This window comes from Oncorhynchus clarkii, chromosome 9, assembly GCF_045791955.1.
Source record: "Oncorhynchus clarkii lewisi isolate Uvic-CL-2024 chromosome 9, UVic_Ocla_1.0, whole genome shotgun sequence".
In the NCBI taxonomy this organism is placed as follows: domain Eukaryota; kingdom Metazoa; phylum Chordata; class Actinopteri; order Salmoniformes; family Salmonidae; genus Oncorhynchus; species Oncorhynchus clarkii.
The window spans coordinates 27,451,389-27,476,117 of NC_092155.1; the positions used below are offsets into that span (position 1 = coordinate 27,451,389).

The 24,729-nt window shown below is 45.2% G+C and overlaps 1 protein-coding gene across 1 annotated transcript in view; it reads right to left on the bottom strand.

Moving 5' to 3' along the window:
- LOC139416164 (neurexin-2-like) overlaps positions 1–24,729 on the bottom strand; it is a 968,379-nt gene that overhangs the window by 522,730 nt on the left and 420,920 nt on the right. Inside the window, exon 6 of the mRNA XM_071164510.1 lies at positions 18,789–19,090. Within this exon, the coding sequence (XP_071020611.1) occupies positions 18,789–19,090 (302 nt within the window). The remainder of the gene's footprint in view (positions 1–18,788; positions 19,091–24,729) is intronic.

Genomic DNA, 24,729 nt, shown 5'->3' on the forward strand with positions numbered 1-24,729 from the left:
GTGATTACAGGTGTGTGTCTTCCTGGGTAAGTCTCTAAGAGTTTTCCACACTTGGATTGTGCAGCATTATTCACTTCAATATTCTTCAAGCTCTGTCAAATTGGTTGTTGATCAATGCTAGACAACCATTTTCACGTCTTGCCATAGATTTTCTAGTAGACCTATGTCAAAAATGTAACTCGGCCAATCGGGAACATTCCCTGTCTTCTTGGTAACCAGCTCCAGTGTAGATTTGGCTTTGTGTTTTATGTTATTTTCCTGTTGAAAGGGGAATTCATCTCCCAGTGTCTGGTGGAAAGCAAACTGAACCAGGTTATCCTCGAGGATTTCGAATCAGATTCTATTAGTCACATGCGCCGAATACAACAGGTTAACAACACCTTAAAGTGAAATGCTTACTTACCGGCCCCTAACCGGCAGTGCAGTTTCAAAAAATACAGATAAGAATAAGAGATAAAAGTAACAAGTAATTAGAAAAATAACAATATATACAGGGGGGTGCCGGTACAGAGTCAATGTGCGGGGGCACCGGTTAGTTGTAGTATGTACGTGTCTCATTAGTATGTACATTCAGTAGCATGTACATTCTCATTATCATGAGACACTCTACCTCAGGTGACCAATGGCTCGAGACTTCTTTAGATATCGTGCACCAGCTGTTATTTACATATTTAAATACATAGACCGCCGCCCCTGGTCTTACCAGACGCCACTGTTCTATGTACCGATGCCGGTACATGGTGTAACCAGCCAGCTGTATGTTGATATTGTCATCGTTTAGCCACGACTCCGTGAAGCATAAGATGTTACAGTTTTTAATGTCCCGATAATGTCCCGTAATCATCCCAAAAACGTGTCAATTGTATTGTCCAAAGACTGCATGTTTGCGAGCAGAATTGAGGGGAGTGGGGGTTTATTAGATAGCCTCCTACTCCTCAGAAGGCAGCCCGCCCTCCAGCCTCTCTTTCTCCACCTCCTCTTTACGCAGATCACAGGGGACGGGGCCTGTTCCCGAGGGAGCCGTATATCCTCCGCCTCGGGCTCGTCAGAGTCGTGAACGAAGAAAAATTATTCTGCTAGTCCGTGGTGAGTAATTACAGTCCTGATGTCTAGAAGTCATTTTCGGTCATAAGAGATGGTAGTGGCAACATTATGTACAAAAATAGAAAAAAATAAGTTACAAACAACGCAGATAAATGAACAAAAAAACACAATCGGTTGGGGGCAAAATGTCTGCCTTCTGTTCAGGCGCCAATGTATCCTCCTGATTTTGCCTGTGCTTAGCGCAATTCCATTTTTTTTATCCTGAAAAACTCCCCAGTCCTTAACAATTACAAGCATACCCATAACATGACGCATCCACCACTATGCTTGAAAATATGAAGAGTGGTACTCGGTAATGTGTTGTATTGGATTTGCCCCAAACTTAATTGCTTTGCCACATTTTTTGCAGTTTTACTTTAATGCCTTGTTGCAAACAGGATCATGTTTTGGAATATTTTTATTCTGTATAGGCTTCCTCCTTTTCACCTGTCAATTAGGTTAGTATTGTGGAGTAACTAGAATGTTGTTGATCCATCCTCAGTTTTCTCCTATCCTAGCCATTAAACTCAGTAAATGTTTTAAAGTCTCCATTGGCCTCATGGTGAAATCTCTGAGTGGTTTCCTTCCTCTCCGGCAACTGAGTTAGGAAGGACACCTGTATCCTTTTCGTGACTGGGTGTATTGATACACCATCCAAAGTGTAATTAATAACTTCACTATGCTCAAATGGATATTCAATGTCTGCTTTTTAATTTGTTTTACACATCTACCAAAAGGTGCCCTTCTTTGTGAGGCATTGGAAAAAGATCCCTGGTCTTTGTGGTTGAATCTGTGTTTGAAATTCACTGCTCGACTGAGAGACCTTACAGATAATTGTATGTGTGGGGTACAGAGTAAATCCAGGCAATTTATTTTATGAGTTGTTGGGCACATTTTTGACTCCTGAACTTATTTAGGCTTGCCATAACAAAGGGGTTGAATACTTTCAGCTTTAATTGTATTTTAATTTGTACAAATGTCAATAAACATAATTCCACTTTAACATAATGGGGTACTGTGTGTAGGACAGTGACAAAATATCAATTGAATCCATTTTAAATTTAGACTGTAACACAACAAAATGTGGGAAAAGTCAAGTGGTGTGAATACTTTCTGGAGGCACTGTATGCTATCAAATGACTCGGAGGATACTCAACATGCGGTTGCTGAGGGATGTGTGAGTGTGCGTGGGTGCGTTTGGTGTGTTGTGTGCATGCATGTATGCGCTCATGTTTGTATTTGATCTGGCATATGTATATGTCTTGTATGCACCACAGCAGAGGTGTCAGTGGAGTATTGCTTTAGTGAGATCTACAGCAGTGTGGTCAGGGGAGTATTGTTTTAGTGAGATCTCCAGCAGTGTGGTCAAGGGAGTATTGCTTTAGTGAGATCTCCAGCAGTGTGGTCAGGGGAGTATTGCTTTAGTGAGATCTACAGCAGTGTGGTCAGGGGAGTATTGCTTTAGTGAGATCTACAGCAGTGTGGTCAGGGGAGTATTGCTCTAGTGAGATCTACAGCAGTGTGGTCAGGGGAGTATTGCTTTAGTGAGATCTCCAGCAGTGTGGTCAGGGGAAGCCGAGAGGTGTCTTTCTAGCAGGTAGTTAGTTCCGCTTTCATTCCAATCCTCTCCTTGATACTCCCCTTCCTCCTTTCCTTCCTTCCTTCTCTCCCTCCGCTCTCAACCATAACACCACAGCCTGGGCTCCCAGTAATGGAAATTGACAGAACAGCTCCAGGTGACAATATAAATGTCAGCGCAATTACGCCAGGGAGAGAGAGCTAGGCAAACAGGTGGGACTGGTGTGTGTGCAGCCACAAGTGAAAATGATGGCTAATAGTACCTAAGTAGACATTTCTTCTGTGTTATCCCTCTCTCTGAAAGTATATCGCTCTCTCTCTCTCCCTCTCTTTTCCACTCAGTTTGTGTATTTCAAAAATGCTACCTGCAACATTTGTGAGTATGCTCTAATGGTCCAGAGATTTTTTACATAATTATAGGTCTGGTTAAAATGGCTGTAAGATGCAAACTAGGACATGAATAAACATGACAGTTGGTGACAGAGCTGTTAGTGGTAAACAAGGGGCTCTTTCTGAGTGAGAAGGGTTGAAGATGTTAATGTAGGCAAACACACACACACACACACAAGCACTTGTTCATACAAACTACATATTAGCAAACAAATGGGATGCTATGCAAAGGACATGCAGATGATTGCTATTGACTTGAATGTTGAGTAGCGATTCAAACAAATGTTCATACATCGGCATGAGCTAAATGTCTTTGGCCAGAAGCTCTCTTCTACCTGTGTGCAGAACATTCAGCAGACTCATGAGAGCTGATATACCGCATCCCATTTTACCCAACTGTTACACCGCTTGCCATTTCACCCAACTGTTATACCACATGCCATTTCACCCAACTATTATACCGCATGCCATTTTACCCAACTGTTACACCACTTGCCATTTCACCCAACTGTTATACCACATGCCATTTCACCCAACTGTTGCACCGCATGCCATTTCACCCAACTGTTACACCGCATGCCATTTCACCCAACTGTTACACCGCATGCCATTTCACCCAACTGTTACACCGCATGCCATTTCACCCAACTGTTACCCGCATGCCATTTCACCCAACTGTTACACCGCATGCCATTTCACCCAACTGTTACACCGCATGCCATTTCACCCAACTGTTACACCGCATGCCATTTCACCCAACTGTTACACCGCATGCCATTTTACCCAACTGTTACCCCGCATGCCATTTCACCCAACTGTTACACCGCATACAATTTCATCCAACTGTTACCCCGCATGCCATTTCACCCAACTGTTACACCGCATACCATTTCATCCAACTGTTACACTGCATGCCATTTCACCCAACTGTTACACACTGCATGCCATTTAACCAACAGATAATCGTCGATAGAGGGAGGTGATCAGTGGCTCTGCTATCGCGACTAGTTCTTGCTGGTGGGAATGTTATGGGAAAGGCATGGTTAACCCTACGAGAGCTGTGCTACTCTTTAGACTAGAGAGAGAGGGGATTAAATATGTTATGAGGTCAGGGGGTGGTGGCGCTGAAGTGGTTCATACCTCTCCTGTATGGAAATACAGTGTTAACCCTACGAGAGCTCTGCTACTCTATAGAGATACAGAGGCAGACTATAGTATGTGATGAGGACAGTACTGGCACTGAAGTGGTTCATGCCTCTTCTGTACCGGAGGCAGAAACATAAACAGGCTCGAGATGAAACAACAACAGCGGACTGGCTGGTTGCTAGGTGACAAATTATGAGCGGGGAGAGGAGATGCAAGTGGAAGGGAGAGGAGGAATTGATTTGACGACTATTCTGCATTCTAGTGGCTTCCTCTCTGTGTCGATGAAGGTTGACGCTGTGGGATGGAGAGAGGAAGGGAAGAAGGGATGGAAGGGGAGGGAGAGGGGGGCATAATTGCAGTTGTTAGTTTGATGATGCCAAACAGAGAGGGATAGAAAAACAGCAGGAGAAGAGATGCAGAAGAATGTCCAAGAAGCCCCGCTATTGATTGTGGTGCTGGTTGTTCTTTCTGCTGCCTATGGAATGATTCAATCATTCCTCATCCCATACAAAGGTAGAGCTAGCCTTTTTAAGCCCCTGATTCTCAAGCTCCAGTGTGTGTGTGCATGTGTGTGTCTGCACATGATTATGTCAAATCAAATCAAAGTTCATTGGTCTGGCGGGTGCAGAGAAATGCTTGTGTTGCTAGCTCCTAACAGCGCAGTAGAATGTCAAACAAGTGCAAAAATAATTGAAAAACTAAAAACAAGAGTGTGTGCCTCTTCATGCATGAGTGTGCGTGCACTCTGTACACGCACAGTGTGTCCTGCCTGCAGCACATCAAAGGCAATGTGTTGGAGGAGCTGAACTCAGGGCACTGGGAACCTCAGGGCAGTGCGCTCAGAGCAGTGCGCTCAGCACCTAAGAACAAGACAAATCTGTTTGATCCCACAATTAATCCAATGGCTGAAACCAAGGTCTAATTATGTAGAAGGAAATGGGATAAAGCACTAGATAGAGAGAGAAAGAGAAAGTGAATGAGCAGAGCGCGAGAGGGAGAAAAAGAAAGAGAGCGAACAGGAAAGGTGTTCAAGACTTCAAATGTCTCAGTCACCAGACGTAAGCTAAGCCTTCTCCCCAGTTCACAGACACACGAGCAGCCAATACTTTGTTGTTAAGCCACAGAGGGAATAAAAGAAAGCCTTTCATATTCCATCACTCGCTAAACTGTGCTCTACATCCCAGAGAAGCTTTCTCTCTTTCACTGCAGGTAGAGTGTCATACACGTGGACACACACACACCCAACCCTCCCATCCTCATACACTCACTGATGTCCTGCAGCTCTCCCTGTCTGGATCATGTTTCCTATTGGTTGTAGTTCCCCCCCGAGGGCCTACGGTGCCTGTTCTGCACACAGACAGATAGACAGCCCCTGACTGTGCTTACTGTATTACCCTCTTTCGGTAAGTGGTTTGGAATGAGACCTAAAGATCCAAACTGCAAGAAAGATCCCTGCTCCCCTTTTCTGGCAGCAGCAGTATGTGAATATCACGTCTGTGTCTCTTCCCTGTAGCCTGTGCGTCATATCAGGTTTAGCTGTACAGTTGTTACATTTCAGTGTATTGGTATCTGCATTTCCATGGTTTACACGTTGCAAAAACCAGCCTTTCAGCAAACTTGAAGTACTAGATTCCCCTAAGAAAGCGGACAATATCCAGCACAGATAACATAATACATTTAGCCACTTAGAGCGGAAATGAACCTACTGGGTACACGTTGTTTCCACGTCATTTCACTGAAATGACATTGAACCAACGTGGAAAGGTGTTCAATTGACGTCTGTGCCCAGTGGGAATCGACTGAAGTGGGAGAGATGGGGATATTGGCAGAATCTCCTTAATGTTCATCCTCTCCTGCCGAATCCTAACATCTCTGATGGGGAGCACTCTATAATCAAAAAACAATTTCAGACAGAGAGCAAACTCAATGAGGAGGCTTCATTCATAATGACAGAAGATGTCTTTACTCTCTCAAGTCAGTGTGTGTGTCAGTAATATCAAGGCAATTCGCTGTTCTCTCACTGATTAGGACACTGCTTCTGACCAGAGCACTATGGGTCCTGGTAAAAAAGTAGTGCACTATATATATAGGGAATTGTCTGAATTGGGACAAAGCCTAGTTGTATGGAACATGGAGAGGATATTGATTATTGAGGGTAATATACAGTGGCAAGAAAAAGTATGTGAACCCTTGAAAATCACCTGGATTTTCTGCATAAATTAGTCATCAAATTTGATCTGATCTTCATATAAGTCCCAACAATACACAAACATAGTGTACTTAAACTAATACACACACATTATTGTACTTGTCTTGTCTATATTAAATACATCATTTAAACAATCACAGTGTAGGTTGGAAAAAGTATGTGAACCCCTAGGCTAATGACTTTTCCAAAAACTAATTGGAGTCAGGAGTCAGCTAACCTGGAGTCCAATCAATGAGACGATAGGGTCTAGTTTCCTGAATTTCCAGCTGACTGACTTGCCCAAAGTAAACTGCCTGCTACTCAGGCCCAGAAGCCAGGATATGCATACAATTGGTAGCATTGGATAGAAAACACATTGAAGTTTCTAAAACTGTTTAAAATAATGTCTGAGAGTAATAACACAATTGATATGGCAGGCAAAAATCAGAAGAAAAATCAACCGGAATGTTTTTTTTTTTTTAGGTCCCAGGCTCTTATAATGGAAGCCTATTGTTCCTATGTAATTCCGTCCCCCAGATTGCAATTCATATGGCTTCCACTAGATATCAACAGTCTTTATTCAAGGTTTCAGGCTTGTTTTTTGAAAAACAAGCAAGAATTTGGAGATTTGGTTAGGAGAGCACCGGAACAATATCAGTCTTTCGGTCTTTTGCTTTCCTATTGAACATACTACTTTCCGTATGAAATACTATAGTTTATTTACATTTTATAGTACCTGAGGATTAAATAGAAATGTAATTGACTTGTTTGGACGAAGTATAGCGGTAGCTTTTTGGACTCCTTCTTCTGCATGTTGAACGAGTGGATTACTGAAATCGATGGCGCCAACTAAACTGACGTTTTGGGATATAAAGAAGGATTTTATCTAACAAAACATTGTAGCTGGGACCCTTGGGAATGGAAACAGAGGAAGATCTTCAAAAGTAAGTGATTTATTTAATCGCTATTTGTGATTTTATGAAGCCTGTGCTGGTTGTAAAATATGTTGATGTGGGGCGCCGTCCTCAGACATTCGCATGGAATGCTTTCGCCGTAAAGCCTATTGTAAATTGGACAAAGCAGTTAGATTAACAAGAATTTAAGCTTTTAAATGATATAAGATACTTGTATGTTCATGAATGTTTAATATTACGATTATTTATATGAATTGCGTGCCCTCCAATTTCACCGGATGTTGTCAGCTGGTGTCCCACTATAGGGATGCCTATCCCTAAGAATTAAGAAGAATCCTAGAGTGTCAGCTACAGACTTACAGAAACCTCTGGAACATGCTAACATCTCTGTTGACGAATCTACGATACGTAAAACACCAAACAGGAGTAGTGTTCATGGGAGGACACCACGGAGGAAGCCACTGCTGTCCAAAAAAAACATTGCTGCACGTCTGAAGTTCGCGAAAGAGCACCTGGATGTTCCACAGCGCTTCTAGCAAAATATTCTGTGGATAGATTAAACTAAAGTTCAGTTGTTTGGAAGGAACACAACACTATGTGAGGAGAAAAAAAGGCACAACACATGTCAAAACGTCATCCCAACTGTAAAGTATGGTGGAGGGAGCATCATGGTTTGGGGCTGCTTTGCTGCCTCAGGGCCTGGACAGCTTGCTATCATCAACAGAAAAATGAATTCCCAAGTTTTTCAATACATTTTGTAGGAGAATGTTAGGCTATCTGTCCACCAATTGAAGCTCAACAGAAGTTGGGTGATGCAACAGGACAACGACCCAAAACACAGAAGTAAATCAACAACAAAATGGCTTCAACAGAAGAAAATATGCCTTCTGGAGTGGCCCTGTCAGAGTCCTGACCTCAACCCGATTGAGATGCTGTGGCATGACCTCGAGAGCGTTTCACACCAGTTATCCTAAGAGTATTGCTGAACTGAAACAGTTTTGTAAAGATGAATGGTCCAAAATTCCTCCTGACCGTTGTGCAGGTCTGATCCGCAACTACAGAAAACATTTGGTTGAGGTTATTGCTGCCAAAGGAGGGTCAACCAGTTATTAAATCCAAGGGTTCACATATTGTTCCACCCTACACTGTGAATGTTTACACTGTGCGTTCAATAAAGACATAAAAAAAAGTATAATTATTTGCGTGTTATGAGTTTAAGCAGACTGTGTTTGTCTATTGTTGTGACCTAGATAAAGATCAGATCAAATTTTATGACCAATTTGTGCAGAAATCCAGGTAATTCCAAAGGGTTCACATACTTTTTCTTGCCACTGCATGTTTGCTATTGTGAACAGAATGAATGAAGGGCATGTTTATAAATAGACAATTGTGAATACAGAGTTGGTATGTTATGTGTCATGTAGTAGATGACATTTGTGCATGCCATTTATTTTGTGTTACTTTGTCATGCAGTGGAGACAGTCAGCTAAGTGTACTTGTGGATGTGTGCATGTGAATGTATAGACCTCTATGCTTCAATGCTTACACTCTTAGAAATAACGATTGCAAAAGGGTTCTTCGAAATGTCCCTATTGGAGAACCCTTTTGTGTCCCAGGTTGAAGGGTTCAATGTAGAACCTTCTGTGGAAAGGGTTCTACATGGAACCAAAAGGGCTCTACCTGGAACAAAAAAAGGGTTCTTCAAAGGGGTATCTTATGGGGAGAGCGAAATAACGTTTTTAGGTTCTATATAACAGCTTTTATTGTGTAGCCACCCTCCTATTGGTCCGTTGGTCTTGCTGCATGGGTTTGCATTTTATGCATGGGGTGCTTTTGCTGCAGTATCTGTCTGTCTGTCCAGCCACTTAGCCATGGAGTATTGCAGCACGGTCACCAGTGCTTAAAGTCTACAAACCGTACATGATAGAATCTCATTATGTCACAGCCAGAGAGAAGAGGAGGAGAACCGTGGGTAGGAGGAGAGGAAACGGGAAGGGACGCCTGCCTGCCTGCCTGACTGACTCTCTGTGTTTGAAGGAGCCTCCTCCATGATGAGAGGTCACTGTGAACGTCCTTGCCTGTCCATCATCCATATACCACAGGGACCATCCACACTGCTCTCAGACACAGTCTGTTACTTCTCCCCAGCCCTGCAGTACAGCATTACCTCTCCCTACACAGGCCTGCAGTACAGCATTACCTCTCCCTACACAGGCCTGCAGTACAGCGTTACCTCTCCCTACACAGGCCTGCAGTACAGCGTTACCTCTCCCTACACAGGCCTGCAGTACAGCGTTACCTCTCCCTACACAGGCCTGCAGTACAGCGTTACCTCTCCCTACACAGGCCTGCAGTACAGCGTTACCCCTCCCTACACAGGCCTGCAGTACAGCGTTACCACTATTTACCACTGGGTGGAGCTGTGATTCTGAGTTGCGTTTCTTCTCTTCAGGATTCCATATCCTCTCACCTAATTCTCTGCCACATTTTCACCATTAAGAAGCTGAAAAATCCACAGGTTTTAGGTGAGCGGTGGTGGAGGAGAAAACACACAATGAGAGAAAAAAAAAATAACTGAATGATTAGTCACCAGCTTGAACCGTTTGGGAAGCTCATTGTAACAACTGCGGTTGCCCAACAACACAGTAAAAGCATTTAAAATCAATGGAATGAAATCAAGCTAGGCGTTAAAAAGGAAAGGAAATTGTGGCTTTAGAGCTATTAGAACAGGCTGGTGAAGACGGGGGAGAAGGCTATCCTGGCGGTATGGCATCATGTTGAAAGCAGGGTGTATAATATGAGCTGTGTGTGGGGGAGGACTGTGTGTGTGTGTGTGTATACGCATTCATGCTTGTGCTCCTGCGTATGCATTCGGAAAGTATTCAGACCCATTGATTTTTCCTACATTTTGTTACGTTACAGCCTTATTCTAAAATTGATTTTTTTTTAAATACACACAATACTTCACAATGACAAAGCGAAAACAGTTTTTTCAAAATGTTTGCAAATGTATTCAAATTAACAAACAGAAATACCTTATTTACAGAACTATGAGACTCGAAATTGAGCTCAGGTGCATCCTGTTTCCACTGATCATCCTCATCTACAACTTGGAGTCCAACTGTGGTAAATTCAATTGATTGGACATGATTTGGAAAGGCACACACCTGTCTATATATGGTCCCACAGTTGACAGTGCATGTTAGAGCGGAAAAAAAACCATGAGGTCAAAGGAATTGTCCGTAGACCTCCGAGACAGGATTGTGTTAAGGCACAGATCTGGGGAAGGGTACCAGCATTGAAGGTCCCCAAGAACACAGTGGCCTCCGTCATTCTTAAGTGGAAGAAGTTTGGAACCTAGAGCTGGCCACCCGGCCAAACTGAGCAACTCGGGGGAGAAAGGCCTTGCTCAAGGACGTGACCAAGAACCCGATGGTCACTCTGACAGAGCTCAAGAGTTCCTCAGTGGAGATAGTTGTCCTTCTGGAAGGTTCTCCTATCTCTGCTGCACTCCACCAATCAGGCCTTTATGGTAGAATTGCCAGACTGAAGCCACTCCTCAGTAGAAGGCACATGACAGCGCACTTGGAGTTTGCCAAAAGGCATGTAAAGACTCTCAGGCCATAAGAAACAAGATTCTCTGGTCTGATGAAACCAAGATTAAACTATTTGGCCTGAAGGCCAAGTATCAGGCATGGAGGAAACCTGGCACCATTCCTACGATGAAGCATGGTGGTGGCAGCATCATGCTGTGGGGGTGTTTTTCAGCAGCAGGGACTGGGAGACTAGTCAGGATTGAGGCAAAGATGAACAGAGCAGAATACAGAGAGATCCTTGATGAAAACCTGCTCCAGAGTGCTCAGGACCTCAGACTGGGGTGAAGGTTCACCTCCCAACAGGACAATGACCCTAAGCACACAGCCAAGACAATGCAGGACTGGCATCGGGACAAGTCTCTGAATGTCCTTGAGGATTCCAGCCAGAGCCCGTACTTGAACCCGATCAAACATCTCTGGAGAGACCTGAAAATAGATGTGCAGCAACGCTCCCCATTCAACCTGACAGAGCTTGGAAGGATCTGCAGAGAAGAATTGGAGAAACTCCTCAAATACAGGTGTGCCAAGCTTGTAATCGGTATGTAATCGAGACAGTAATCGCTTCCAAAGGTGCGCCCGCAAGGTACTGAGTAAAGGGTCTGAATACTTATGTAAATAAGGTATTTCAGTTATTTATTTGTAATACATTTGCAAAAATGTATTGTGTGTAGATTTTAGAATACGGCGGTAACATAACAAAATGTGGAAAAAGTCAAGGGGTCTGAATACTTTCCGAATGGACTGTATGTGTGTGTGTGTGTGTGTGTGTGTGTGTGTGTGTGTGTGTGTGTGTGTGTTCTCCTGCATGTGTATGGGTAGCATGATCTGCTCCCAGAGGATTTTTTTGATTAGCAAGGAGTAGAGTGAGTTGCAGGTCAGGTCTGACAGGTCAGGTCAACGCCATCAATATCCTCCCTCAGCCAACCAGGCAATTAGTGGGGTGAAGGTAGTGTAAACGTAGAGCTCCTTAATGCATAGGGTTCCCCTCACGTCAACGACAAGGATACATAGAGGTCTCCTTTTCTCTGGGGATTACTAGAGCTGAGGTTGAGGGCATGTCCACTATGACAAAGGTCTTTGTGTTGTCCTATAGGCTATTGTTAAGAAGTGTCATTACAGTAGCATAATATAATGCCTCTCAAAAAATCAAATACTGGCAATGTACACTCCCTCTGCATGTAGCTGGACTGTTTGGCTCTATACTCCAGTATTTTGGATTTGAGATCAAACGTTTTATATGAGGCGACTGTGCACAGAATGCCACCTTTTTATTTGAGAATATTTTCAATAGTTTATAAATGAAAGCACTCTATGCATCTAGTGGGTCCAACTGTACGTGTCATTATTATTTAGACAAATTCACTTATTGTGCATTCAAAGAGTCAAAGATCTAGTTTTTATTCATTGCATGCAATGACTACATACAGTTTGTTACTACAGTTACTTTTTTGTTGTGTTTCAGATTATGTTTAGTCCAATAGAAACAAATGGTAAATAATGTATTGTCATTTTGGAGTCACTTTTACTGTAAATTGTAAATAAGAATAGAATCGTTTCCTGAACACGTCTACAATAATGTGGATGCTACTTCACCATGATTACAGATTATCCTGAATGAATCGTGAATAATGATGAGTGAGAAAGTTCCTGAGGCATAGATATCTTACTCCCCTACACCCCCTCCCAAAAAATTCTAACCCCCCATGTTATTGGTAACAGCTACCGTGTTTTAGGGGTATGATCTTTGTACCTCTGTAACTTTCTATAACTGCGTGTATGTGTGTTTTACAGCTGTCCAGGCGTGTATGTATGTATGTATGTATAGATGTATAGATGTATAGATGTATAGATGTGTCTGCAGTATAGCTGAGTATGTGTGGTATAGCATAGCTCAGTGTGGATCATTACAGTGGGACTGGTGGTGGGAGGGTGGGATCAGGGACAAAATCTCTAGAATCATGTCAGCTTTCCAAACTCATTAAATCTGTTTCAACCTGGTGAGCAAAAGCCCTCGCAGCAAAAAATATCTGACCCCTGCCATGTGGGAAGAATGGAGCTGCATTAGAAAGCGGATGTTTTACAGGCTCCTGACCAATTGTGCTATTTTGTGTCTTTTTTTTGTGTCTTTTTTTGTGCTGACGTGAACTTTTTTTTGTACATAATGTTTACGCCATCGTTTCCGATGACCAAATAGAGCTTCTAGATATTAGAACAGTTTTCACTAACCTTCACTTGGACGAGGATTTCTCTGGACCAAGCCCAAATCCCAGACAATCGAAGGAGGAGAAGACAGCGCTATATAGAGGCAGGTGCACGGGCACCCTGAAGAGACTGCGGCGGCGAGTGAATAAATCGTCTCCACCCTCTGTTCTATTGGCGAATGTCTAATCGCTGGAGAATAAACTGGACGAGCTCCGTTCGAGACTATCCTATCAACAGGACAGTAAGAAATGTAATATATTATGCTTCTCTGAGTCATATTATCCAAGGACATGGATAATATACATATAGCTGTTTTTTCTATGCATCGGCAGAACAGCAGAGTCCATCCAGTAAGATCAAGGAGTGTCTCTCTTTGTCGACAACAGCTGGAGTGCAATCTCTAATATTATATTAAGGAAGTCTCAAGGTTCTGCTCGCCTTACTTAGAATACCTCATGATAAGCTGTGGAACATACTACTTAACAAGAGAGATTTCACCTGTATTTTTGTAGCTGTCTATTTACCACCATAAATCGATTCTGTCTCTAAGACCGCACTCAACGAGCTGTATACGGTCATAAACAAAGAAGAAAATGCTCATGCAGAGCTCTGGATGCCAGTGATTTTAATACAGGGAAATTGAAATCAGTTTTACCTCATTTCTACCAGAAAGTCACCAGTGCAACTACAGGAGAAAAAAAACTCTAGATCTTTACTCCACACACAGAGATGCAATCAAAGCTCTCTCTTGCCCTCCATTTGGCAAATCTGACCATAACTCCTGACTCCTGCTTACAAGCAAAAACTCAAACAGGAAGCACCAGTGACATGCTCAATACAGAAGTGGTCAGATGAATGGGACGCTAAACTACAGGACTGTTTCGCTAGTGACCGTACATACATATCCCAACCAGAAGCCATGGATTACAGGCAACATCTGCACTGAACTAATGACTAGAGCTGCTGCTTTCAAGGAGCGGGACAATAATCCGGGGGCTTATAAGATATCCCACTGCACCCTCCAACGAACCATCAAACAGGCAAAGCATTAATACAGGACAAAGATCAAATTATACTACACCAGCTCTGATGTTCATAACAGGGTTGCAAACTATCCCAGATTACAAAGGGAAACCCAGCCGAGAACTATCGAGTGACGCAAATCTATCAAACGAGCTAAATGCCTTCTATGCTTGCTTTGAGGCAAGCAACACTGAACCATGTGTGAGAGCACCAGCTGTTTCAGATGACTATACGATCACTCTCTCCATAGCCGATGTGAGTAAGACCTCCATCAGGCCAGACGGATTACCAGGACAAGTACTCAGAGCATGCGCTACCAGCTGGCAAATGTCTTCACTGAAATGTTCAACCTACCCACAAACCAGTCTGTAATACCTACATTTTTTAACAAACCACCATAGTCCCTGTGACCAAGAACGCCATGGTAACCTATCTAAATGACTAGCTCCCGTAGCACTCACATATGCAGCCATAAAATGCTTTGAAAAGCTGGTCATGGCTCACAACACCATAATCCCCAAAACCCTGGCCTCACTCCAATTCACATATTACACACTCTATTGCAATCCACACTTCCCTTTCCCACCTGGATAAAAGGAACACCTACAGTTGAAGTCGGAAGTTTACATACAATTCAGCCAAATACATTTAAACTCAGTTTTTCATAATTCCTGACATTTAATCCTAGTAAAAATTACCTGTTTTAGGTCAGTTAGGATCACCACTATATTTTAAGAATGTGAAATGTTAGAATAATAGTAGAGATAATTATTTATTTCAGCTTCTATTTCTTTCATCACATTCCCAGTGGGTCAGAAGTTTACGTACACTCAATTAGTATTTGGTAGCATTGCCTTTAAATTGTTTAACTTGGGTCAAATGTTTTGGGTAGCCTTCCACAAGCTTCCCACAATAAGTTGGGTGAATTCCTCCTGACAGAGCTGGTGTAACCGAGTCAGGTTTGTAAGGCCTTCTTGCTCGCACATGCTTTTTCAGTTCTGCCCACACATTTTCTATAGGATTGAGGTCAGGGCTTTGTGATGGCCACTCCAATACCTTGACTTTGTTGTCCTTAAGCCATTTTGCCACAACTTTGGAAGTATGCTTGGGGGTCATTGTCCATTCGGAAGACCCATTTGCGACCAAGTTTGAACTCCCTGACTAATGTCTTGAGATGTTGCTTCAATATATCCACATAACTTTCCTAGATCTTGATGCCATCTATTTTATGAAGTGCACCAGTCCCTCCTGCAGCAAAGCATCCCCACAACATGATGCTGCCACCCTTCAAGTTTGGGTAGTGTTCTTCGGCTTGCAAGCCTCCCCCTTTTCCCTCTAAACGTAACGATGGTCATTATGGCCAAACAGTTAAATTGTTGTTTCATCAGAGCAGAGGACATTTCTCCAAAAAGTACCATCTTTGTCCCCATGTACAGTTGCAAACCGTAGTCTGGCTTTTTGATGCCGGTTTTGGAGCCGTGGCTTCTTCCTTGCTTAGCAACCTTTCAGGTTATGTCAACATAGGACTCGTTTTACTGTGGATATAGATATTTTTGTACCTGTTTCCTCCAGTATCTTCACAAGATCCTTTGCTGTTGTTCTTGGATTGATTTGCACTTTTGGCACTAAAGAACGTTCATCTCTGGGAGACAGAACGTGGTACCTTCAGGCATAAGAACATTTTTCCCAAGGATGAACCAGACTTGTGGAGGTCTACAACTTTTTTTCTGAGGTCTTGGATGATTTCTTTTGATTTTCCCATGATGCCAAGCAAAGAGGCCTTGAAATACATCCACAGATACACCTCCAATTGACTCAAATGATGTCAATTAGCCTATCCGAAGCTTCTAAAGCCATGACATAATTTTCTGGAATTTTCCAAGCTGTTTAAAGGCACAGTCAACTTAGTGTATGTAAACTTCTGCCCCACTGAAAATGTGATACAGTGAATTAATAGTGAAATAGTCTCTGTAAACAATTGTTGGAAAAATTACTTGTGTCATTCACAAAGTAGATGTTCTAACCGACTTGCCAAAACTAAAGTTTGTTAACAAGAAATTTGTGGAGTGATTGAAAAACGAGTTTTAGTGGCTCCAACCTAAGTGTATGTAAACTTCCGACTTCAATTGTATATGAGAATGCTGTTCTTTGACTACAGCTCAGGGTTCAACACCATAGTGCCCTCCAAGCTCATCACTAAACTAAGGAGCCTGGGACTGAACACCTCCCTGTGCAACTTGTTCCTGGACTTCCTGATGGACTGCCCCCAGGTTGTGGGGAAATAACACATCTGTCACGCTGACCCTCACCACGGGGGCCCCTCAGGGGTGCATGCTCAGTCCCTTCCTGTACTCCCTTCAACCACTGGAGCGGTTTGTGGACTACAGGAAACGGGGGGGGGGGGGGGGGGTCACATCGACAGGGCTGGAGTGGAGCGAGTTGAGAGCTTCATGTTCTTCAGTGTCCACTTCACTAAGGACCTATCATGGCCCAAACACACCAACACAGTCGTGTAGAGGACATGACAATGTCTCTTCACCCCCAGGACGCTCTCAGATCCTCAAACAGTTATACAGCTGCACCATTGAGAGCATCTTGACTGGCTGCATCACCTCTTGGTATGGAAACTGCTCGACATCCAACCGCAAGGCGCTACAGAGGGTAGCGGTTATGACCCAATATGTCACTGGGGTCGAATTCCCTGCCATCCAGGACCTCTATAGCAGGCGGTGTCAGAGAAAGGCCCTAAAGATTGTCAAGAACTCCAGCTATAAGTCATGGACTGTTCTCTCTGCTACTGCACAGCAAGTGGTAGCAGAGTGCCAAGTCTGGGACCAAAAGACTCCTGAACATATTGGTGTTCATAAGACTGCTGAGCAGTTAGTCAAATGGCCTCCCTGACTACTTACATTGACCCTCTTTATTTTTGGCAATGACTCTCTTACACTGGCTCCATGCACACTCACTATACTCTAACCAGACACTCACACATACAGTACTAAACTGACAATCCAACACACACACACACACACACACACACACACACACACACACACACACTGCCGCTACTCTGTTTATTATATATCCTGATTGCCTAGTCACTTTTACCCATACCTACATGTACATACCGTATTGCCTCAACTACCTCATACCCCTGCACATTGACGCGGCACATGTGACCAATAACTATTGATTTGAGGGGGAGTGGGGAGGGGTGTTCCTAATGGTTGGTGTACTTAGTGTACATGCACCAGTATGAATGAATGATTGTGTACCCCCCCCAGCAAATCTCTCTGTCAGTGTGCGAGCATGCCTTTCCAGTGTCAAAGGCTTTGCCCCCCAAGTTCAGCTCACAGGAGAAAGACGGGGAAGGGACATTAGCTACATAGCTATTTAAGCTACATGACTTTAGTGGCTCAATCTCTGCGTTTGCAGCAGGAATGACTGCTATGAAAGCCGATACATATTAAACTAGTTGGTCTGGAGAGACACTTATGAAAGATGATGCCACAAACTTACTGCACCATTGAGGCTCCTCTACCGGCAACACAACTTTTCTTTCTCCTGCCTGAGACTGAATTCTGCAGTCATTAAAAAGTCCAGGGAAGTTTGACGCACCTGTTTTGTTTCCAGGGGAGAGGAAGTAAAGGCTTTGTGTAAATGTTGGCCGCGGCGCTGGACAAAGGAGGTGAGGTTGTTTTATTTTTTTGTTTGTTAATGCATTCAAATCAGTCCTGGTTGCAATACGGGGCCTTTACAATGGCTATTATTAGGGCTGACAAGCCATTCATTCCAATTACAATTACCAAAACACTGGGAGAAGCATGCAAGGCAAATGTAAGTGAAATTGATTACATCTCACAGCCACTATCTGCCAATTGATGACCTGGTATCGATCCTTTGCTTGTGCTGTTCAATTCAATGTGTAGTTGTGAGGGGTATACGTGTGCGCACGCACATACGTGCATGTGCGTGTGTGAGGGTTTGTTAGTGTGTGTGTGTGTACGCTGGTGCTCACACCCGCTGAGTGGGCTCCCTTGCCACCTATTGGCTGTGATTAGCTGGTTGTAAAGATCTATGGAGTAATGTGTTAAGATGGGGCTGAAATGCATCGTCTCTTCTGATAAATTAGAAAGCATCACATGCGGGTAAGTACATTACATGCATACATATATGAACAAGAACAGCTCCCATTGGTAGTGACTATTGAATGCAGTGTTCCCTATTAGGCTTACGTAGACAGACAAGTACTTGATGTTCTAGATGTGTGTGCACTAGATATCCACCAAAATATAAATGAATGTGTGTGATGCTCAAGTACTGGGTCAGTTCTACTTCCTCGGTCATCTCAACTTTGACCCCCTTCCCCCACGTTTACCCCAATGAGAAGATAATATGGATCTTTGGTTGCTTTTTGGAAAGAAAACCATGACAACAGAGAGTGAAACAGCAGCATTCCTCTGCAGATCTCAACCCTGGAACTGGAAGAGAAAAACACCAACATTAGGTAGGGATCAAGCGACAGGAGAAAAAGGAAGAAAAAAAGAGAGATATAGACCAACAGATAAAATAGCTTGAAAGTTAGAGAGATAAGAAGGCCAAAAAGATACAGAAAGCGAGAGAGAAACGCTGCATAGAAGATGGACCAATCACGTCGTGTCTCTTTACCTGACGCAGGTTGCGGGTGACTCGCACATCGTGCCAGGTGTTGTCGTTGAACTTCCCGTTGACGGGCTCCACCAGTGCCTCGAAAGCGCCCGAGCCCAAGTTGATGACCAGCCACACGGCGCCGCTCTTCAGCGACAGGTTGACGTAGTCGGCCGACTTGCCCGTGTGCAGCATGAGTCCGTTGCGCTGCAGCGTGCGGAAGGAGAGCGTGATCTCGTCCGTGCTGCTCTGGATGGGCGTCAGCGACAGGTCGTAGCAGAAGAACTCGTTCCCCTTGAAGGTGGCCACCGACTCTTCCTTCCCTGGAGAGAGAGGAGAATGGAGAGAGAGAGAGAGAGGGATGAGGTTTTACAGTAATTGTTGGTCAATGGAGGACTGAGCATATACATGGCCTTCAGAAAGTATTCCTACCCCTTTATTTATTCTGCATTTTGTTGTGTTACAGCCTGAATTCAAAATGGATTACATTTTTTTTTCTTCATACACACAGTATCCCATAATGACAAATTGAAAACATATTTTTAGACATTTTTGCAAATCTATTAAACTGAATTACAGAAATATTTAATTTACATAAGTATTCACACCCCTGAATCATGAGATATACAAGCATTTTCAAGTCTTGCCATAGATTTTCAACTAGATATAAGTCAGAACTGTAACTCGGCCACTCAGGAACATTCACTGTCTTCTTGGTAAACAACTCCAGTGTAGATTTGCCCTTGTATTTTAGGTTATGGTCCTGCTAAAAGGTAAATTCATCTTCCAGTGTCTGGTGGAAAGCAGACTGAACCAGGTTTTCTTTTAGGATTTTGCCTGTGTTTAGCTCCATTCTGTTTCTTTTTTATCCTGAAAAACTCCCCAGTCCTTACAATTACAAGCATACCCAGAACATGATGCATCCACCACTATGCTTAAAATTACAGAGAGTGGTAATCAGTAATGCGCTGGATTAGATTTGCCCCAAACATAACACTTTGTATTCTGGACCAAAGTTAATTGCGTAGCCACATTTTTTGCTGTTTTACTTTTGTTGCAAACAGGATGCATGTTTTTTGAATATTTTTTTATTATGTACAAGCTTCTTTCTTTTCACTGTCAGTTAGTTAGTATTAGTATTGTGGAGTAGTGTTGTTAGTATTGTGGAGTAACCACAATGTTGTTGATCCATTCTCAGTTGTCTACTATCACAGCCGTTAAAAACTCTAACTGTGTTAAAGTCACCATTGGCCTCATGGTGAAATCCCGGAGTGGTTTCCTTCCTCTCCAGCAATGGAATTAGGAAGGACACCTTTATTTTTGTAGTGACTGGGTGTATTAATACACCATCCAAAGTGTAATTAATAACTTTACCATGCTCAAATGGATATTCAATTCCTGCCTTTTTAATTTTTTACCCATCTACTAATAGGTTCCCATCTTTGCGAGGCATTGGAAAATCTCGCTGGTCTTTGCGGTTGAATCTGTGTCAGAAATTCACTGCTCGACCTTGCAGATAATTGTATGTGTGGAGTATAGAGATGAGCTAGTCCTTCAAAAATCATGTTACACACTGTTATTTCACACAGAGTGAATCCATGCAATTTACGTGACTTGTTAAGCACATTTTTATTCCTGAGCTTATTTAGGCTTGCCATAACAAAGGGGTTGAATACCTATTGACTCAAGATATTTCTGCTTTTCATTTACAATGAATTTGCAAAAACAATAAAAAAATTACAACATAATTATACATTGACAAAAAATATATAAATATAATCCTAATTCAGGCTGTAACATAACAAAATGTGGAAAAAGTCAAGGGGTGTGAACTTTCTGGAGGCACTGTAGATCTGGCAGCACTGCTGTTAGGTGTGTTGATGTATTGGTAAAACGCATCAAAAATCATGAAAGAAATCATGAAACCGTAGTAGTGAGAGTGAGAGGTGTGAGTGCTTGTTTGACATCCTTGTTCTTATTGTCAGTCAACAGTTAAAGCAGACAGCTCACACTACGGACACCTGCCAAGTCCCATTGAAACGACAGGGAAAGACACCATTTCCTCATGTCATTCCTGTCATTCTGTCATAAGAATGACTAAAGACGGCTCTCCACACAACATGGAAACTCATAACTCTTCTCATTTACTTCTCTATGACCACGTACAGTGGCAAGAAAAGGTATGTGAACCCTTTGGAAATACCTGGATTTCTGCATAAATTGGTCACAAAATTTGATCTGATCTTCATCTGGGTCAACAATAGACAAATACAGTCCACTTAAACGAATAACACACAAACAATTTTAAGTCTTTATTGAACACACTGTGTAAACATTCAGTACAGGGTGGGACAAGTATGTGCACCCTTGGATTTAATAACTGGTTGACCCACCTTTGGCAGCAATAACCTCAACCAAATGTTTTCTGTAGTTGCGGATAAGACCTGCACAATGGTCAGGAGGAATTTTGGACAATTCCTCTTTACAAAATTGTTTCAGTTCAGCAATATTCCTGGGATGTCTGGTGTGAACTGCTCTCTTGAGGTCATGCCACAGCATCTCAATCAGGTTGAGGTCAGGATTCTGACTGGGCCACTCCAGAATGAAGCCATTCTGTTGTTGATTTACTTCTGTGTTTTGGGTCGTTGTCCTGTTGCATCACCCAACTTCTGTTGAGCTTCAATTGGCGGACAGATAGGCTAACATCCTCCTGCAAAATGTCTTGATACACTTGGGAATTCATTTTTCTGTTGATGATAGCAAGCTGTCCAGGCCCGTTGCCAGTAGCGCTGTGGAACATCCAGGTGCACTTTTGCAAACTTTAGATGTGTAGCAATGTTTTTTTGTTGTTGACAGCAGTGGCTTCTTCCGTGGTGTCCTCCCATGAACATCATTCCTGTTTAGTGTTTTACGTATCATAGACTCGTCAACAGATGTTAGCATGTTCCAGAGATTTATGTAAGTCTTTAGCTGACACTCTAGGTTTCTTCTTAACCTGAATGAGCATTCTACGCTGTGCTCTTGTATTCATCATTGCAGGATGGTCACTCCTAGGGAGAGTAGCAACTGTGCTGCGCTTTCTCCATTTATAGACAATTTGTCTTACCGTAGACTGATGAAAATCAAGGCTTTTAGAGATACTTTTGTAACCCTTTCCAGCTTTATGCAAGTCAACAGTTCTCAATCTTAGGTCTTTTGAGATCTCTTTTGTTCGAGGCATGGTTCCCATCAGGCAATGCTGTGTTTTTTAAAGGGCAAGGCAGCTCTAACCAACATCTCCAATCTCGTCTCATTGATTGGACTCCAGGCTGGCTGACTCCTGATTCAAATGAGGGGTTCATATACTTTTTCCAAACTACACTGTGAATGTTTAAATGATGTATTCAATATAGACAAGAAAAATACAATAATTGTGTGTTACTAGTTTAACTATTGTTGGGACCTAGTTGAAGATCAAATTTGATGACGAATTTATGCAGAAATCCAGCTAATTCCAAAGGACTCACATACTTTTTCTTGCCACTGTACCTCTGTGTACCAGGGTCTATCAACAAGCTGCCTTCCTAACAGTCCAGTGATCCACACTGACAACACTGTCTTGTTGTAATTTCCCCATTCCCCCTAGTCTGTGTAGGGGATCCAGCTCTGATAATGAGGTTTACCAGGAAATCAAGGGGAATCAAGGGGAACCCTCACTGGATTGGATAATCCCATTCATCCCAAAAATGTATTACTGCAAATCACTCTAATCCCTAGACACATTTCCCAGGGGAGGGTGGAGTCGAGATGGCCACATAGATTGAGAGACACCATCTCCTGAGCACTGAGTTACAATCTGGAGCTAAGAGTGGCGGGACTGGTGGCGCGAGTGGCGGGACTGGTGGCGGGACTGGTGGCACGAGTGGCGGGACTGGTGGCGCGAGTGGCGGGACTGGTGGAGCCGAGAGTGGCGGGACTGGTGGACCCGAGAGTGGCGGGACTGGTGGAGCCGAGAGTGGCGGGAGTGGAGCCGAGAGTGGAGCCGAGAGTGGCGGGAGTGGAGCCGAGAGTGGCGGGAGTGGAGCCGAGAGTGGAGCCGAGAGTGGCGGGAGTGGAGCCGAGAGTGGCGGGAGTGGAGCCGAGAGTGGCGGGAGTAGAGCCGAGAGTGGAGCCGAGAGTGGCGGGAGTGGAGCCGAGAGTGGAGCCGAGAGTGGAGCCGAGAGTGGTGGCGGGAGTGGAGCCGAGAGTGGCGGGAGTGGCGGGAGTGGAGCCGAGAGTGGAGCCGAGAGTGGCGGGAGTGGAGCCGAGAGTGGCGGGAGTGGAGCCGAGAGTGGAGCCGAGAGTGGCGGGAGTGGAGCCGAGAGTGGCGGGAGTGGAGCCGAGAGTGGAGCCGAGAGTGGCGGGAGTGGAGCCGAGAGTGGAGCCGAGAGTGGAGCCGAGAGTGGTGGCGGGAGTGGAGCCGAGAGTGGCGGGAGTGGAGCCGAGAGTGGAGCCGAGAGTGGCGGGAGTGGAGCCGAGAGTGGCGGGAGTGGAGCCGAGAGTGGCGGGAGTGGCGGGAGTGGAGCCGAGAGTGGAGCCGAGAGTGGAGCCGAGAGTGGCGGGATTGGAGCCGAGAGTGGCGGGAGTGGAGCCGTGAGTGGAGCCGAGAGTGGCGGGAGTGGAGCCGAGAGTGGAGCCGAGAGTGGAGCCGGGAGTGGAGCCGAGAGTGGAGCTGAGAGTGGAGCCGAGAGTGGCGGGAGTGGAGCCGAGAGTGGCGGGAGTGGAGCCGTGAGTGGAGCCGAGAGTGGAGCCGAGAGTGGAGCCGAGAGTGGAGCCGGGAGTGGAGCCGGGAGTGGAGCCGGGAGTGGAGCCGAGAGTGGAGCCGAGAGTGGCGGGAGTGGAGCCGAGAGTGGAGCCAAGAGTGGAGCCGAGAGTGCAGCCGAGAGTGGCGGGAGTGGAGCCAAGAGTGGAGCCGAGAGTGGCGGGAATGGAGCCGAGAGTGGCGGGAGTGGAGCCGTGAGTGGCGGGTGTGGAGCCGAGAGTGGCGGGAGTGGAGCCGAGAGTGGCGGCAGTGGAGCCGAGAGTGGAGCCGAGAGTGGAGCCGAGAGTGGCGGGAGTGGAGCCGAGAGTGGAGCCGAGAGTGGCGGGAGTGGAGCCGAGAGTGGCGGGAGTGGAGCCGAGAGTGGCGGGAGTAGAGCCGAGAGTGGAGCCGAGAGTGGCGGGAGTGGAGCCGAGAGTGGAGCCGAGAGTGGAGCCGAGAGTGGTGGCGGGAGTGGAGCCGAGAGTGGCGGGAGTGGCGGGAGTGGAGCCGAGAGTGGAGCCGAGAGTGGCGGGAGTGGAGCCGAGAGTGGCGGGAGTGGAGCCGAGAGTGGAGCCGAGAGTGGCGGGAGTGGAGCCGAGAGTGGCGGGAGTGGAGCCGAGAGTGGAGCCGAGAGTGGCGGGAGTGGAGCCGAGAGTGGAGCCGAGAGTGGAGGGAGTGGAGCCGAGAGTGGCGGGAGTGGAGCCGAGAGTGGAGCCGAGAGTGGCGGGAGTGGAGCCGAGAGTGGCGGGAGTGGAGCCGAGAGTGGCGGGAGTGGCGGGAGTGGAGCCGAGAGTGGAGCCGAGAGTGGAGCCGAGAGTGGCGGGATTGGAGCCGAGAGTGGCGGGAGTGGAGCCGTGAGTGGAGCCGAGAGTGGCGGGAGTGGAGCCGAGAGTGGAGCCGAGAGTGGAGCCGGGAGTGGAGCCGAGAGTGGAGCTGAGAGTGGAGCCGAGAGTGGCGGGAGTGGAGCCGAGAGTGGCGGGAGTGGAGCCGTGAGTGGAGCCGAGAGTGGAGCCGAGAGTGGAGCCGAGAGTGGAGCCGGGAGTGGAGCCGGGAGTGGAGCCGGGAGTGGAGCCGAGAGTGGAGCCGAGAGTGGCGGGAGTGGAGCCGAGAGTGGAGCCAAGAGTGGAGCCGAGAGTGCAGCCGAGAGTGGCGGGAGTGGAGCCAAGAGTGGAGCCGAGAGTGGCGGGAATGGAGCCGAGAGTG